The sequence below is a fragment of the Siphateles boraxobius genome, unplaced genomic scaffold, assembly GCF_051911475.1.
Source record: "Siphateles boraxobius isolate OS27281-9 unplaced genomic scaffold, OSU_SipBor_1 32, whole genome shotgun sequence".
Classification (NCBI taxonomy): Eukaryota; Metazoa; Chordata; class Actinopteri; order Cypriniformes; family Leuciscidae; genus Siphateles; species Siphateles boraxobius.
The window spans coordinates 1,481,521-1,498,712 of NW_027508942.1; the positions used below are offsets into that span (position 1 = coordinate 1,481,521).

The 17,192-nt window shown below is 36.4% G+C and overlaps 1 protein-coding gene across 4 annotated transcripts in view; it reads right to left on the minus strand.

The window, feature by feature from the left end:
- The window catches only part of frmd5a (FERM domain containing 5a), a 130,860-nt gene that overhangs the window by 5,297 nt on the left and 108,371 nt on the right, over nt 1-17,192 (minus strand). For 3 of the 4 annotated variants that reach the window (XM_077194442.1, XM_077194447.1, XM_077194446.1), the window contains exons 6-13: nt 16,064-16,187; nt 13,408-13,495; nt 12,551-12,639; nt 11,272-11,335; nt 11,024-11,115; nt 6,562-6,636; nt 5,520-5,588; nt 5,223-5,329 (exon numbers count right to left, since the gene is read on the minus strand). In XM_077194442.1, coding sequence (XP_077050557.1) covers nt 5,223-5,329; nt 5,520-5,588; nt 6,562-6,636; nt 11,024-11,115; nt 11,272-11,335; nt 12,551-12,639; nt 13,408-13,495; nt 16,064-16,187 — 708 coding nt within the window. The remainder of the gene's footprint in view (nt 1-5,222; nt 5,330-5,519; nt 5,589-6,561; nt 6,637-11,023; nt 11,116-11,271; nt 11,336-12,550; nt 12,640-13,407; nt 13,496-16,063; nt 16,188-17,192) is intronic. The other variant, XM_077194443.1, reaches the window with a different exon arrangement.

Genomic DNA, 17,192 nt, shown 5'->3' on the forward strand with positions numbered 1-17,192 from the left:
AAGCACAAATTTAATATTTTCAGGTTTTGTAACAATCGAAAAGAGAAGGGAGGGGGATGACACGGTGTGCATGCGGCTTGATGGGGAATATTAGAAGGGTCTCATGCTGGTGACAGACCTAGATACTAAATCACAGACCTGGGGCCTCATTTATAAAACTCTGCGTAGGATCCTAACTAAAAGTGTACGTGCGCCCGAAAGCCAAAAATGTCGTACGCAAAAAAATATTCAGACTTATAAAACCGTGCGTACACCAGAATCTGCGCAGAATTCACTTTATAAATGCCAGTTAGCGGAAGATTGTGCGAACATGCGTCTCCTCCCCGAAACAACCATAAATGGAGCTTACAACGCCTAGTTCTACTATGCATATCCTCATCTGCATATCATTTGCATATGATTATTCATCCACGTGATAACATGTTTAACGGTACCAGACATTACGAAAATATGAAATACGGATGTCATTAATAAAAAAATATGCAATAGCCTATCCTTGCCTAGTTTTTGAATAAATACATCAAATAATGTAAAATACATTTCAGATAAAGGTTTTCTCAATCTTTTCCACTGGCCAAATAGTACTTTTAATTAATTTATATTTTTAATGGAAAAAGACAGACCTTGTTGTGCATTATTTGCACTAACTTATTTTCTCAGACAATCTGCTATTATCACTATAAGCAATTAATCTCTGTAGTTAAAACATTAAAACACAGCATGCCAGAGGAAATGTGTTCAAAAGCATTGCATTCACAACAAATATTTATATTTATTGAATATACAAATATTGTAACTTCTCAGTAATGATTTCACGTAGTTTAAGTGTTTAACACCATTAATGAGATTGGCATATTTAATCTAAATGTTTATATCAGAAGTAAAACATAGTTTGAATCATTCTTTTATTTATTTAAACTGTTATTGTGGACATGCACTGTATTTATGATTAGGACTTATAATGAAGATTTACGGTTTTAGATAGGCTGCGTCAGTTTCAATAAACGGTCCAACGCGCTCGCTGGCGCGGACATTTAAGAAGGGATGGATGTTTGCTTCAGGCTTGGTGAGTGAAATTATGTTTGTATTATCTTTCTGTATATGTATAATTGTCTTTAGATTTTCTGTCTAAAAGTGACCAAAAAGGCATTTAACTGCAGCTCACCATCGGTGTCGCCAAACTGCTCCATCTCCAAGACGTTCGTACGCATGGGTAAGAGTTTGCGTGCAGGTCCGCAAATCTTCCCGTCAAGTTTGTTTTTATAAATCACAACTTATGCGTCGGAAGTAGCGTACGCATCTTTCAGGGCCTGTTTTGTGCGTACGCAACGTTTATAAATGAGGCCCCAGAACGCTAATGTGAAAAGACATTTCCCAGCTTGTTTGCACTGATAGACACTGTACTGCAAGGCACTGGGAATCACATGTACAGTATTGACAGGCAAACAGCCAACTTACTGAGGTGCTGTAATAATTAGCAACACATGATAAATCAAAAGGACTAGACCTCGCCATACAACATGCAGATATAGCACACCGTCTTCAATTGCTACTAACTTAGAAAGGCTTTAAACAGCAGATTACAGTCCATTATAATTCAGTACAGCTGTTACGTGATATACAGAAGCTAACCGAGAGTGGAAGTATATTTCTGTTCTTAAACATAACTTTAACACTTATGTTAAGAGGATTCGTCACAGTGAGCAACCTCAGAAACCACAAAGTGAGGATGCTGCAAATCTCCCATAAATCCTCATGCTTCGGTTCTCGCATACCCTTTTCCTCAAGGAACCCAAAGTAGAGAAACATGCAAGCTTTTGCTGAGCATTAGATTCTTGAGCGTGTCACTGCAGATACGTTACATCTCTATTCTGATGTGAAAGGATTAGGATTTCATCTCTTGACGATGTGACATTTTGCTGCTCAACCAAAGGCCTATATCATTCACAATAATAAACACCCTGCCAGAGAGTAAAATAGTCCCACATGAAAGCAAATCTGCTTTAGTGCATTTTCTGAGATTTAAGATGCCTGAAATTGAACAACTTATATTTTACTTGAATTATAAGCATACGGCTGCAAGAAAAAAGCTTGTGAAGCCTTTGCATTTACCTGTACTAATGCATTAATAATTCATAAAAATGTGCAAGCCTCTTCAACCCAAGACAAACACAATCTACTTTGTTTTTGCCAATATGTTGTTTTTTCAAAAATGTGAACCTTGCAATAACTAACTGACTGTTAAATCTTCTTTTGCAGTAAAAGCTTCTATTAGCACTAGTTTAAAGACATCCTGGACTATTTTTCTTGAAAACGGTTTGAACTTTTAACTCTTCAGTTAATATCTAATGTTTTATTTAAGTGAATCACTCTCTTCAGTATCAACAGAATTGAGACACACTTTCTTCTGTGAAAGCAGTTCAGTTGCTGTATTACTTCAGTATTGAGTCAATGTCTTCTTGTATCACCCAGCTTCAGGTGACAGAAGGCTACTCTGATATTATCATCCTCCTTTCAACACAATTCACAGCTGGAATGAGATTTCAGTTTTAGTGTGCAGTCCTCCAAACAGTATGCTGTACACTTCTGCAACTCCTGCAGTTCTTTAGTAACAGTAACAGACTAGACTGTGGATTAATGAACACCCAGGAACGCTTGTACGCTGCGCATATGAAGAGCCTCTTCTTGAGAAGAGAGCAGCTTCTGTTAACCAGTAAGGTAGAGGACCTTCAATCCACACATCTCATTGATTGACTTCACAATCCAAACAAGATTATGAATAGTTAAACAATTTATAGACAAGTAACTGTTTATTTAAAATGTACTCCATTGTTCAAAGGTTTGGGGGCGGTGTGATTTTTTTAAAATGTCACCAAGGTTGTATTTATTTGATCAAAAATTAAAACACAGCAAATTAAAACAAATCTTATTGCAAAATATTCTTCGTTTAAAACAACTGTTTTCCATTTCAATACATTTTAATGCAATTTATTCCTGTGATGGCAAAGCAGAATTTTCATATGCTGATTTGGTGCTAAAAAAATATTTCTTATTCAAATTCTTCAATTTATTGCATCCTCGCTCAATAAAAGTAGTACCGACCCCAAACTTTTGAATGGTAGCCTACTGAATGTTCTACATAATTAAAGCGCTTTTTATGCTGAAAACAAAAAAACACTGCAGCAACGCCAAAAGAAACTCCATTACCTGCCTTTTCTATTCTAACCCACCTAAACCAATTTCATCATAACAAAGCAGAAATACAATACATCTTACTGGAAAGACCTTCAGAAAAATCTATTTAAACAACCAATCAAGCATCTGGTGCCCAAACAAAAACACATTAGACTTTACCTATAGCTGTGGCGGGCACTGCATAAGACGGTGAAGTCATGGGTAAAGGTGATGCCCGCAGCTGGTCCTGCTGCCCCGTGAGTGCCGGGTAAAGGGGCAGCACACCAAGGGCCTTTCCCAGCATTCGAGGCCCCAAACTCAGCACCCGAACCTTTACATCCCGATAGCAGTGGTTGATCATGCGCAGGTGGACGTTCACCCGCGTGGTGATGCGGATTAGGCACTTCACCATGTTTATCTCCGAAAAGTGAATGTCTCCAGCTGGCGTACTACTTCAGAGAGCGTGTGAACAAGTAGAAACCTTGTTACCGGTGCCCTCTTTCCACCGTGGGCTGCTGGGTAAAGGCTTGGCTGTGCTGGTCAACGGTGGCGAATCATTCCACACCCAGACCTCTCACCTCCTCCCTCTCTCAGCCAGTGACTTAAATGGCGAGAAAGGCCCTGTCTATTTTCAGACGAGGGTATTAATACTCCTTGAAGACTCACAGTCAGCACATGTAGGACAGTCGACTTTATCCTCCTAGATCTCTGAATCGCTCGCACTGCAGACAAGAGCTCTTCACAACATCTTAAGATGGTCTTTTCACTGTTCCAGAGGATACAGTGAGCTGGGACTAAACTGCACTTCGTCTATGTACTCGTGTTGAGAGTGGACAGTGCTGTGTTGTGATGCTAGTCTAACAGTCAGGCTCAATAGATGAGACCCAGAATAAAGGGCAGAGGACACCGGTAACCCTTTGATGGGTGGGACAAGATGGCACAGCTGGTTCCAGAGGGAAGTGTTAGTACTGACTGTACACAGCTGGCACAGAAATAGAGTTCAGTGACTGACAGAAGCACCTGCGTCTCCAGTCCTCTAACTGAGACTGGTCCAGCCTCATATTACGGCATGCGGTCAACTTTTCAACTCTGGTGAATACGCATGTGTGTGTGTATATATATATATATATATATATATGTGTATGTATGTATACTGTCTGTGTATGTATGTATGTATGTATGTATATATATATAAAAATACACACACATAAAAATATATAATTAATTAAACATTTTTATATAAACAATTATGTTAAATTATATAAATTATTTATAAAAAATGTAAAAATATTCTGTATGTTTGTAAATATTTATACACTTGTAATAAATGTTGTAGTATATTTGTGAATTTTTCATAAAATTTTACACATTTTTCAAATGTATAAACACACACACACACACATAGATACATAAACATATCAGGTAAAAATGTATAAAAAAAATTGTATAAAAACAATTATATAAAATAAAACTGTAAATAAAATGATATCATATTAATTTATTTTTTTAAATATAAAAATAAAGATAAATAAATAAAAATAAAACAAAATAAATATTATTTTAATGTATTATAAATTGTACATAAATACATATCCTTTTATAAACACACACACGGTAAAAAGAATATATATATAATTAAACTTTATTTAAAATAAATAAATCGTAAATAAAGTGAAATTATCAAAATCATTTATTAAAATACAAAAAATAAAATGAAAATAAATATTCTTTTAATTAATATATTTTCATTACACACAAAGAGTACATTTATACATACAAAAAAATATGTTGCCGCACAGATCCAAATATCTAAGGTGCAAAAACATTGCATACATTCACTTTCATTAGAAATCTTTAAGTTTCCTTGACTGAGTACCTATAAATTGTCTTCATGTCTTGAAAAGCCCTTTATATATTTATAAAGGTTGGCTATTTCCTACAGGATTTTAATGTTATTACAAACCATTAAGTGATTTGACATTTAGCGCTCCGCATGTGTTTTCAGCGTAGAGCTGAACTCGGGTTAATGGGATGAACTGGACTCTCACCTTCCATGATGGATATGTGTACGGCTCTCCGGCGGGTGCGCGGGACACTGCTAAGCCGTGGCCCATGTGTGATGGATGGACAGCTTCTGCTGGGCACCAGACCAGCCCTGTGACCACATACACATACAGTATTGCATCAACACCCCCATTTATCATATTACAGTATGTCCTACAACTACAGACAGCAGTCAGTCTTACTGGGCATGCATGCACACATGTGACGCCATCAAAAGAACATGACCCAGTGTTAGCAATTATACGGTTAACACTGCCACACAGATGGGCACTCATGCATACCTATGTATTTCTGGAGGTTCCCGTTTAATTTTTGCACTCTGCTCCATTACCTCTTTGGCTACTCTTCCACTGAAATCAAACAAAAACGAATTACAAAAACGTGTCCAGTTTTATCCCTGCTAGTGTAAAATAGATTTGTTCAAAAAAAATGTAATCATCTTAAATACCCATATATATTCACACTGTAACAAAAATATATCACCTTCAATATCTAAAATATAGTTCTCTTTGTATTCACATTGTATTATATTATATTGCTATAATAATACTATATAATGTAATTTTAAATAGCAAATATCTTTAATATAAGATGCACAAACATGCTAAAATATTCCCTGACTGTAAATATATTACAGGACACTCACCACAGTATCTGGCAGATGAGCAAAACTACCTGCCACTGTGCAAAAAGCACCTGCATTTACAGTTGTTGGTGGGTGTTAATTTCACACCCTGTTTTGAGACTGTTTCAGCTTCATCTATCAAAATCAACCAAAAGAAAACAGCTCAACCATTGAGGATAAAATAGCAACGGTTTCAAACAGCTGGCATTTTGGTGATCCCTGTGACTGAGGGAAGGTGACCATTGCTACTAGAGTCCATGAAGCTCAGGAATTAGATTAACCTTATTGAGTCCCCTCTCTTAACTCAATCTCTGCCTCTCAGTCTGTGACTGAACGTCTTCCCTTTAACAAAAAACTCCCAGCGGAGTCATTGCCTTAAAATCCTGCCTGTCTCCTTACATAGGACTGAGAAAATAACTGTTATCAATTTCCTAATTAGGCGTTTGAGCCTGAGAGCCCACCATAATAATGGATCGTGCTGTTTGTTTAATTGCCCCGATGGCTCCATTCATCTGTTACAATTGCTGGTAATAAGTAAACACTTGTGTCTAAGAGGTGGCCTGTGTGAAGCGCACCATCCGCAGCAGGTTGTGGTGTCACCTCTATGTGACCGTGACGAGGACAGCAGGCTGTTTTTGGAGCAGGGACCCCTGAGGCTGTGGTGGTCCACCGGCAGTGACCTATCCATCCACACTTACCTGAAGCGGAAACGACTCCCCTTGAAGAACAGGTTACTGCTGGACACCGTACGAACCTGGCTCGACTTCTCCAACCTGAGGAGGGGCAGAGACAAATCATTCAACTCGGAACGTTCTCTGAACACATTTAGAAATGTGCCGGCTGCTGGTCTTTCAAAGAGGGGAAGCTCATTTTCGGCCTACATCATAAAAATTTTTCATTTATATACATATACAGTACATACTGTACTTTATGAATGAATGAACAAACAATCTAAATTAAGATATTAAACCCGACGGAGGAAATGTGGGAATTAGGTTAAACTGAAACAAGGAATGTGGTGTATAATAGTGTGAAATGTTAGGTGAAGCTTGCCTAGCAATTTCGCCAAGCAAATACCAAGAAATAGGTTGAAGCAGTTTGTCTTTCGACTACATTTGCAAAATCCGCCATGGGACCAAGCAGCAACATTCTAACCTGAAAAATGAAGCCTACCCGGAAGTGCGGAAAAACTGCAATACATCGAAAATCCGCTTGAGGCAGGTCCCAAAAGGGAGCAAATGTCCATAGACCCCATGTTAAAATATCCGTTTTCACAGCATAAATTCATGTTTTTACAGGTTGGTCCCACGGACTTTTATTGTATTTTTCGATAGGTTCCGAGTGCCTGACAACTGTGAGAGGGGTTTTTTCTATCTCGTTAGTTTAGATCGTATTTAGATATAAAATGTATGACAAATAAGGGCGTGGTTAACTTTGATTGACAGCTGATAACGGGCTGCGCCGAGTGGAATTCCTGAAATTTGACGTCTTTGGCCATGATCTGACAACACATCATACCACCTCTGTATCCTTTCTGAACATTTGTATTGAAATATCGTATATAAAATGAGTTGCTCTGCTATAAACTGCACTAACCGACACTGTAGGAGTACTTCGCTCCATTTTTTCTGGTAAGTGACATTCCACTACTATTTCACGTAATTAGCACTATTTAGCATAAATTTTTGTGGGCAGTGGCACTGCAACAGTTAGCATTAAATCGCCTCAGATAAGTTAGCGTCCGAGGTACTTTACCTACGGTTATAACTGACGTTTGAAACACTGTAAATGCGTCTGCCAAATGAATAAATGTAACATAAGAACTCCGTTCATTCGTTGTAGTACTAACTTGTTAACTGTTCACATTTACCCGGATAGTACCTTGCAGGATACATAACTATAAGGTGTCTGAACATGCCTTTAAGAGACATACATGAACTTCACGTTACAACCACAACTTAAGAAGGTGGGCGGGGTTAAGATTTCCCAAGATTTTCAAAGATGGCGCCGCCCATACCCCCCATAAACGGCCTCAAAACCGTTATTCAGAAAGTCTATGGGTGACGTCACAGACGCTTTGTCCATTTTTTTTACAGTCTATGCATGGGACTGAGCTCGAACAGCTTCAGCGTCAGTGACTTTTTATAGTACAAAATCGCTGTCAATCAAAAGGAGATGCAGTCTTTGGACAGACCCTCCTATCATCACGCAGAAGCCCGGAGTCCCGGGACATAATCACCGATTTATCCAATGACCGTCTAGTTTCGAAGCACTGAAAAAAACTGTTCAAAGCAGCCCCATTGAAGTCAATAGAAGCTGGGCTTCAACAGGGAAATGCACTGTGACGCTCCGGGAATATATCGAGTCAGCCGACCTGGACTGCTATATGCAGCTGATTATGAAAGAACTCGTCTTCGAGATTAACGTGTTCTAACGCATTTTTAGTCAATAAAATGTTAAAGGGGCATTCGGTAACTCTAGCTATTTCTTCGCTGATTTTCACTTTTGTTGTTGCATGTTTTCTCAACAAGCTCCCCCTACAGCTGTGAGGCGTATATTTCACAATAATGTCGTAAAAAAACTCACTTGCGGCACACTCCTCCCCCTTTCTACCACTGCTCATGTGCATTTGTTATTATCGGAGCCGCCAACTTTATCGTGTGGTGCTGTGTCTACTGAGGTGGGTAATACAGCATACACATTGAGGGCGGCGTGTGTGTTTATGTCGAATTGCCGTAAAGCAGTTTGAGTTTCTCGCTTCTCACGAGACTTCCTATTTCCAACTTACCGGGACGTTAGTCCTCATGTTGCAAGGTTGGTTTTCCGCCTGGGAACGTTGGGGGGAGCGGGGAAAGTCACCATTTTCACCAGAACAGGTTTTTAAACCATCCAAATGATTTCTAAACGGTTTTATTAAGTTGAAATAGTTGCCGAATGCCCCTTTAACACAATAGTACATATTTGACCATTATTTTTTTTACATTATAGGGGAAGCCGAGCTTCCCTTGCAGTCTTAAAGAAATCCCCACTGATTTAGAAATGTGACTCACTATTTCTAAGCTAAATATTCTGAATTAAGGAGAATTTCTCTTTTATCTCTTTTACACAAAAATATGACACTGCTATAATCAGATATGTTTCTAAGGTTTATTCTTTTTACCTATATTTTATAAATCTATATTTACCGTGGTGGATGAAGTACAAACAAGTGCTTGAGAACCCTGATAAAAGATTACTCCAGTAAAAGGTACTTCTTTTCAATTTGACTTGAGTAAAAGCTTTTTTTAATGTTCCCAAGTGTTAAAAGTTAAAAGTATTTGACTGATTTAACTTTATAATTGAAAAGAAACAGCCTGATCACAAATCAGACATCACTTTGGAATGTTGTGAAGATAAAATTAAAAGTAAAGATATTTGAAAATTTACTTAAAGGGATCGAACATCCAAAAAATCGAAAATTCTGTCATTATTTACTCGCCGTCATATTGCTCCAAACCTGTATGAACTTCTTTTGCTGAACACAGAAGATATTTTGAAGAATGATAGTAACCAAACAGTTGACGGTAGCCATTGACTTCCATAGTATTTTTCCATACAATGGATGTCAATGGGGAATCCATCAACTGTTTGGTTACTCATATTCTTCAAAACGGAAAGAAACTCATACAGGTTTGGAACAACTTGACTGTGAGTAAATGATGACAGAATTTCATGTTTGGGTGAATTATCCATTTAAGTACAGTTACTAAGTAAAAACACTATGTTTCTGATGATGGCATAAACTGTAACCTGAAGAAATCTAGAAATCTGTGAAAACTCATTTTTCTAGACCTGTTATACTGTATTAGATTATTATTTGCTATATTAGTTATTTATGAATGAATTTATTAAACTTGTCACATTAACTTAACATAAAATTTATCTGAGGACACAAGTATGTGTGTATTAATTATGACTTCAAATACGACTCATCCAATAAAAATCTGAATTCTCTTTCCAATATTAATTTTACAGTCTTTTGTTTTTATCTCAAAAGTTGCCTACAAAACAGCTTTACATTTATCGTGTGTTATGAACAATCTTACATCTTAGGTTGCATTCATCAACTTCCAAATTAAAAAAAAAAATACTTAGCTAATGAAATGCATTTGAAAATGAATCCCATTTAATTTAATTCAGCTCTATTTAAGAAAGTTAAGGTATTTTTTTAATAACTTAAATAATAATGCGATTTTAATTAAGTGTATAATAAAAAAAGATTTACCCCAATGATGTGCACATACAGTATCTTCTATCTAACCCTCAATGACTGAAACTGAAAGTATTCTGACTCACTCAGTCTCTGGTGAACATTCGATTCAGGCTTTTCATCACCAGGTGTGGAATCTCCTTCCCCAAACACAGCCTTTATGTGAATCATAAAACCCACTCTTCAATTATCATCTGCCTTCACTTGCCACAAACTCCACGTATCTAGGGGACTTGAACTACAGCTACACATTTCTCTTTCCCCCAGCGGAATGAATTCAGTCAGACTTGGAATACAATGCAGATTAAATTTTCATAAGGCGCAATGCCAATTCAGTGAATACACCGTTCCCTTCACCTAAATTGAGCTTTCCCACACTTCAAGATGAGTGCTGAAACAGACTCGTGTTCCAAAGATGTCACCTCAGTTAGCCAAAATCGTTCATCATAAAACCAGCGGTGGCTCAGCAGTTTCGTGAGTCTGGGCTCATCCGTAACACTGCGGTCTTCCTTGAGCTGCAGGATGCTTTAAACACTTCCTATGGCGTGGGCAAGGACACGTACAACCAACCGTGACTGAAATGTGCAGGGACATCGCTCTGGAGGAGCTAGCAGAACGCATCTCTCATTGCTCAGGCAATAAAGGTAATTCTCAGCACGCGTGCTGTTCCATTAGTTGACCCGTGAGGTAATAAACAGTGATGGAATCTAAAAGCAGCTGTCCAGACCACACTTGTCTTGCATTATTAGTTTTTAGTCAGTTTATTTACCAGGCTTTAATAAGCTCTGGAAAGGAGGAATCAAATTATTTCTGGAACTTGTTTATTGTGCAGTTGCCCTTTCAGACGCATCTCACCTGTCTAACTGAACTGATGTATGTGTCTCAATGAAAGGAGGAGTGCAAAAACTCACTTGTAGAAAGCTTGATTTTCAACACCGCATTTCCAAAGGTGTTTGCAGGCCTCTGGAGTCGGTGCAAAGTACGTCAAGATGATCTTTTTGTCCTGTGCATAACGAGAAGTCATTAAAGGTGCACTGATCCAGCACTGGCGTTGAGAGGAATTATTAAAGTTTCATAGATTGTGTCATTATCATATGAAAATTTGGTATATTGTAATTATCTTCGACTTCACTAATGTTGGCATAATTAATGTTCTCACCTCCTTCTGATTTGCATATATATGGAATGTCTTTCCCTCAAACTTCAGTTTGGTCACCTCGTGCCTGTACAGGTGGAAGAATACAAGAACAAAGGTATTACAATATATGTAATATATATTACATTTACATTTTATAAAATGTATATATGTAGTTGTATATTTGTATATTGTGTAATTATTCAATTTCATATATATGTGTGTGTGTGTGTGTGTGTGTGTGTGTGTGTGTGTGTGTGTGTGTGTGTGTGTGTGTGTGTGTGTGTGTGTGTGTGTGTGTGTGTATATTATTGTCCATGTAGTCTGTCTATTTATTTATCCATCTGTCTGACTGTCCGTCATCTGTCTTTTATCCGTCTATCTACACATACATAAACTACATACAAAATGATATTATAGTAAAACATACAGAAATATCAATGTATAAATGTATATAATTAATTATTGTAAATGTATATAATTAATTACATTTACATTGTATGTATATATATATAAAACATACATTTTATCAAATATAAATACATTTTGTATTGTAATGTGTATATATTTATATATATACATACACAAATACATACAAAGTATATAATATATAAATAAATATATAAACTACATAAACAACAATGTTACAGTAAAATAAACACATAATTATCCTGTATTATTCATGAAGTCTCAATACAAAAGCATGAAATTACACAAATGAAATTAAGTTGACAACATGTTTCCAAATTGTATTATATGAGCTCATTTTAATTATTAAAATGAACAAGACACTATAAACTTCAATATTCTGTTCCTGTTGTATTTCCCACAAAACAAACAAATCAATTCTGCACTTTTGCTTTACTCTTGCTTTGATTGTGACATACAGTATACATTCTCTACAGATTTAACCACATAAAACAAAACCCAGAGACACTGAGACAGGACAGGCTGCTCAATGGTTCAGTATTTTATGATTTCTCTTCTCAGACCTCACAGACTTGTTGTAGCGAGATGACTTTAAGCATGCCCTCTGGATGGAGATCTGCTGAAGGATAATTGGACACCTGTCTGCTCTAACGGTTAAGAAAGAGGCAGATGCTCGGGCCCTTTTGGCTGGGAACGTATAATACGATAAAATAAAACCAGCTGTGACTTGTATACCCAGAGCCTGTCGCTAGGCGAGAATGACTCATTATTTTCAGCTTCACGATGCATGTGTGTATGCATGTCTGTGTTTACTCAACCCCGAAGACGTCAATAGAAGTTCAGTAGGGAAAAGAGGCAAGTATTAGTGACTCACCATTTGAGGAAATGGACTCTCTTGTTCCCTTGAAGCACGACAAAACCGAACGGAGTGAAGGCTAGGAAAGCTGGGTTCCCAGACACATCCTGTGATGAACAGCGACAGAGGAGAACCACGTCATCTTCCTTTCTTAACAAGCAGACATTGAGTAGGAAGACTCAATACAGGACCGTACAGCAAGTGATCATAATAACAGAGCCTTCATACTTGTATTGTCAGGCTAACTTTATGTAATGTTTAGCTGTAAAACGGGAAGTTTTGGGCTTTTACTGTTGAGATTAAACTGACAGTAGATGTTTCTAAACAGGAGTCATTTAATTCAGTGAAACTGTGAAAAATAATAATAATTATTAATAATAATATATATATATATATATATATATATATATATATATATAAATATATATAGATATATATTTTTCTGTATCAATACACACACACACACACACACACACACACACACACACACACACATATATATATATATTATATAAACCATAACTTATGTTATGTTATGTATATATATTATATATATATATATTTCGTACCAAATTCTTACTGATCCAAAACCTTTGAACACTCTGTATATACAATTCGTCATTCACAAATTTGAGTAAGATGGTTGGTGGATCTTTCTTCAGTATTGTGGGTAGTGAAGTACATCACCAAGAAATTAAGCAATTAAACTTTTTATGTGAAGTTGAAACCACACTGACTGACTTATGGCATCTGAATGGGAATCTTTCTGTGTTTCATCAACATTCTATCATTATGAAAGGGTCCTTGGTTTGAAAAAGGTTGAGAAACTGGAGTACACAAATAGTTTCTGGATGCGTCAGATAGAGCCATCTAACCTTGCACGGATGAGGATCCACGCCGTATGTTTCAAGCATTTGTGCTTTCTGCAGGAACTTCAGCTCAGCAGTCTCAGGAGTTTGACCTCTGCAAAACAACACATTAAAACACCATTTGTGTCATTCAGTGGTGCAAGCACATCAGAGTCACAGATTACAAAAAAAGAAGTTATTCAAGTGTGCTATTAGTATACATCTTTTAAACTAATAATAAGAGTATACTTTCAGTCTACTTTTTATGTACTTCTCAGAAATATATTTAAGTATACTTGACTTATACTGACAGAAAAGTATATTTGGCCAAACATGAACTCAATCTTAGTTCACATAGTGTTACAGTACATTGTTATAAAGAAAACAGATTCCTAGCTCTTAGTTCCCAATTCTGAGTATGTGAATTTTTGTATAGTGCACTTGTAGGGTACATGGAATTAACTTAAAATCTACTTAAAGTACAGTTATTAACTTAAACTTATGGTAATTTCAAATATAACAAATAAATATCTAATAGGAACATAGTATACTTGAGGTATAAAAAAATTATAAAAAGTAAACTACATGTATAATGTTAAGTTCACTTACAAGTCTACTTGCAGTATAAAACTACTAAACTACTATTCACTGAGAGTATACTTCAAAGTATACTTTCATAAACTAAAAAAAAGTGCTGCAAGTATTTGACAAGTAAACTATCCGCATACCTCTAAGTTTACTTGTAGTATAGTTGCAGTACAAATTAAATATGTAGTTGTAAACTAGTTGTGTACTCAAAGTTTACTACTCTTACACTTAAAGTATACTTAAAAGTATACTTCTGTACACAAAGAAGTGGGACAATTTAGTCCCAAGTAGTATTGAAATAGTACACTTACAAGTATACTACTAATACACTGATATTAGTATACTTACTATAAAGTATCTTAAGTATACTTAATGAAATTAACTTAAAGAATACTTTGGTACTTTAAAGCATACTAGTGCAATAGGTATTGGATTGAATCCACATTATTAATGGTTTTGTACAAAGTGGAAAATCATTGCAATGTAAAAAACGAAAAACACCTGTCCAGAAACATAATGTTGATGTGAATGTAAATAAACACATCTATTGTGACACTTTACACTCAAAAGACATCGATTAGCAGCCAGTAAATAGAAAGCAAAACCAAACCGACCAGACAGTTCAAGTAATATCTCTCCAGGAAACCTCTTACCGATTCATGTTTTATTCAGCACCAGCCATTCAACATTCAAGACCTTAATGCAACAAGACCGCCTGCCTTGTATTTCAATCCAAATCAGAGAAGAAAAGCGACCCTTAACGTCCTGAGAAAGCGATTGTTTACAGACATCAGGACTGACTTACGTACTGGATCATTCTGAAGATCTAAACAGACATCTTCGCTCTACATTCCCAACATAATTTACGCACATAATAAGACTGATGAAGTGTCTTTCGTCAGTGAACAGTCACCCCACCAGAGGGCAGCAGTTATCATGCTCCTGTTTGGTGGATCATCTAGTTTGGTGGGACCATAACTTCCAAAATATAGCAGTCAAAACGCCTTATGTTCATTTGCCGCCCATATATGAATAGTCAACATCTTCTAAACATACATTACAATGCATATTTTTAAGGTAAATTCCACATATGGAATTAAGTAAAATCTACTTAACTAAGTTAAATATAATTAAAGAAAATAAGTAACTTAACTTGGCAAGTCGAAGTTGGTGTTTTTTTAACTTTAAAGTTCACTTTTTAGAATACTCTGCTTTAAGTACATTTTACTCAAACAATATAACACTGAATTAAACCATGCTTTTAAAGTATATGCTTTACTTAGAACATCCATGTAAATAATACAGTAGATAGTGTCTAGACAACATTTCTACATAATAGAAGTAATGTGATACCCACCCGATCAATACTTGGTACACAATACACAGTAATAGTAGCATTCCTTGGATCATTTTTGAGTACGAATGCGTCATTTTGAGTAGAAAATTAACTCCAGATGTCACAAGACAGCAAGTTACTAAACCTAACAACAAATACAATGATAAAACAGTGTAAATACAGCTTGAAAACAGTGAAAAATGCAACCTTATTAATTATTCATGCCCCAGTGCACGATGGGAACACCAGTATCAGAAAGTTGAGTAGGTTTTACTTAATTTTATAACATTGATATTTACACTTTAATTTCTACAAGCTTAAATTGAGTACTAATATAGAATTGACTTTGTTTTTTAAATTCTTGCCTGAATTTACTTATTCAGGTAGAAACTATATTTGTTTGTCTTTACCACAGAATCATTTTTATTAGTCCAATGCTGCTCAAAAGATTAGGGTCAATAAGATTTTTTTTTTAAATAAATAATACTTTTATTCAGTAAGGATGACTTAAATAGATCACAATTGGCAGTAAAGACATAAAAAATACTGTAGTCACCCAAATGCCAATGTTATCTGATTGACACTTATTGTGAAGTGTTATTGATTTTGCATTACTATGAAACTCTGCAGTCCCTGACCCCCATCCCCCTCAGCAGTGAAGCTCAGAAACACACAAGAGAGAGAACGGGATTCTGTAAAGACTTTTCCATAATTCCTAAGCCATAAATAAAGAAAAAGGAGGGGAAAGGTTACACGTACATTAACTCTGTTTTGTGAATCTCTGCAATCCTTCTTTCCAGTTTCTCTGAGTGCTTGGGGAAGAACTGGAACTTGGAGCTGTAGCCCTCTGGATGCTTTCCCGGGTCATAGTCTCCAATCTCAGCTGCAAAGTAGTCATAAAAATCAATCTTTCATCATGCAACCATTCATGGTGTCATACCTCAGCAGTGGAGCGGACACTAAATCAATCTTTCATCGTGCAACCGTGCATTTTAGTTCACATATGGCCATGCTAACGTGTTTTCTTAATGAACATGCTCTGTGAGAGCAAGTGTTGGGAGCCATATGTTCTTTGCAGGGGTTTAGTGGATTAGCATATAGTACGAGCATTTTTAATATGCTGTTTGCTTCTGCACTTGGTACCAGTGGCAAGCGCTGACTTCTTAAACCGGATATGCTGAGTTGCTATGGTTTACATGTTTTCGTATTAAGTAAATTTCCCTATGGAGAAAATACTATGAAAATAGTTTCAGTTATGGCTTTTTTATTATTTGATTTAGTCTAGTATTGTATCAAATACAATGTGATTTTTAGTGATTGACAGCACATTCTTAATCCCCCATATGCCTGCAAACCAATGAGAATGTGGAACAATAATGACGATGCATAACAAAGGAGCGTAACTGGGAATCTGTTTACCCAAAACCCTCCATAACTGGTACAGATTTTAAGAAAATTAAAGTAGTTTGGCAAATGAATAAATGATGGACAGTTACATACGACCAACATTTTATTATGTAAGCTCTATGTTCCTCCTCAAATAACAAGGGATGATATAGTAGTGTTAATATTAATTAGCGAGTCCACAAACTCATTCTCTCAAATGGCTTTGGTGTGCGGAGCATTCTCAGCTTATATGGGCCGCACAGCCCTGACTGGTACCCATAAGCCTCTCTGAGTCCTGACCATTGGGAACAGTGATGGAAAAGTACATCTTTAATTCAACAGAGTCGTCTAAAACATGGCCATGATCACCCTGTCAAAGCACATTACTGTGCATCCCGACCTCTCTGCTATTTTCCCTTCTCATGTGACCAAACCTCAAACATCTCTGTAGACTACTGAACAAATACCCAAATTCAACTGAGAGATAACATTCAAATAACTG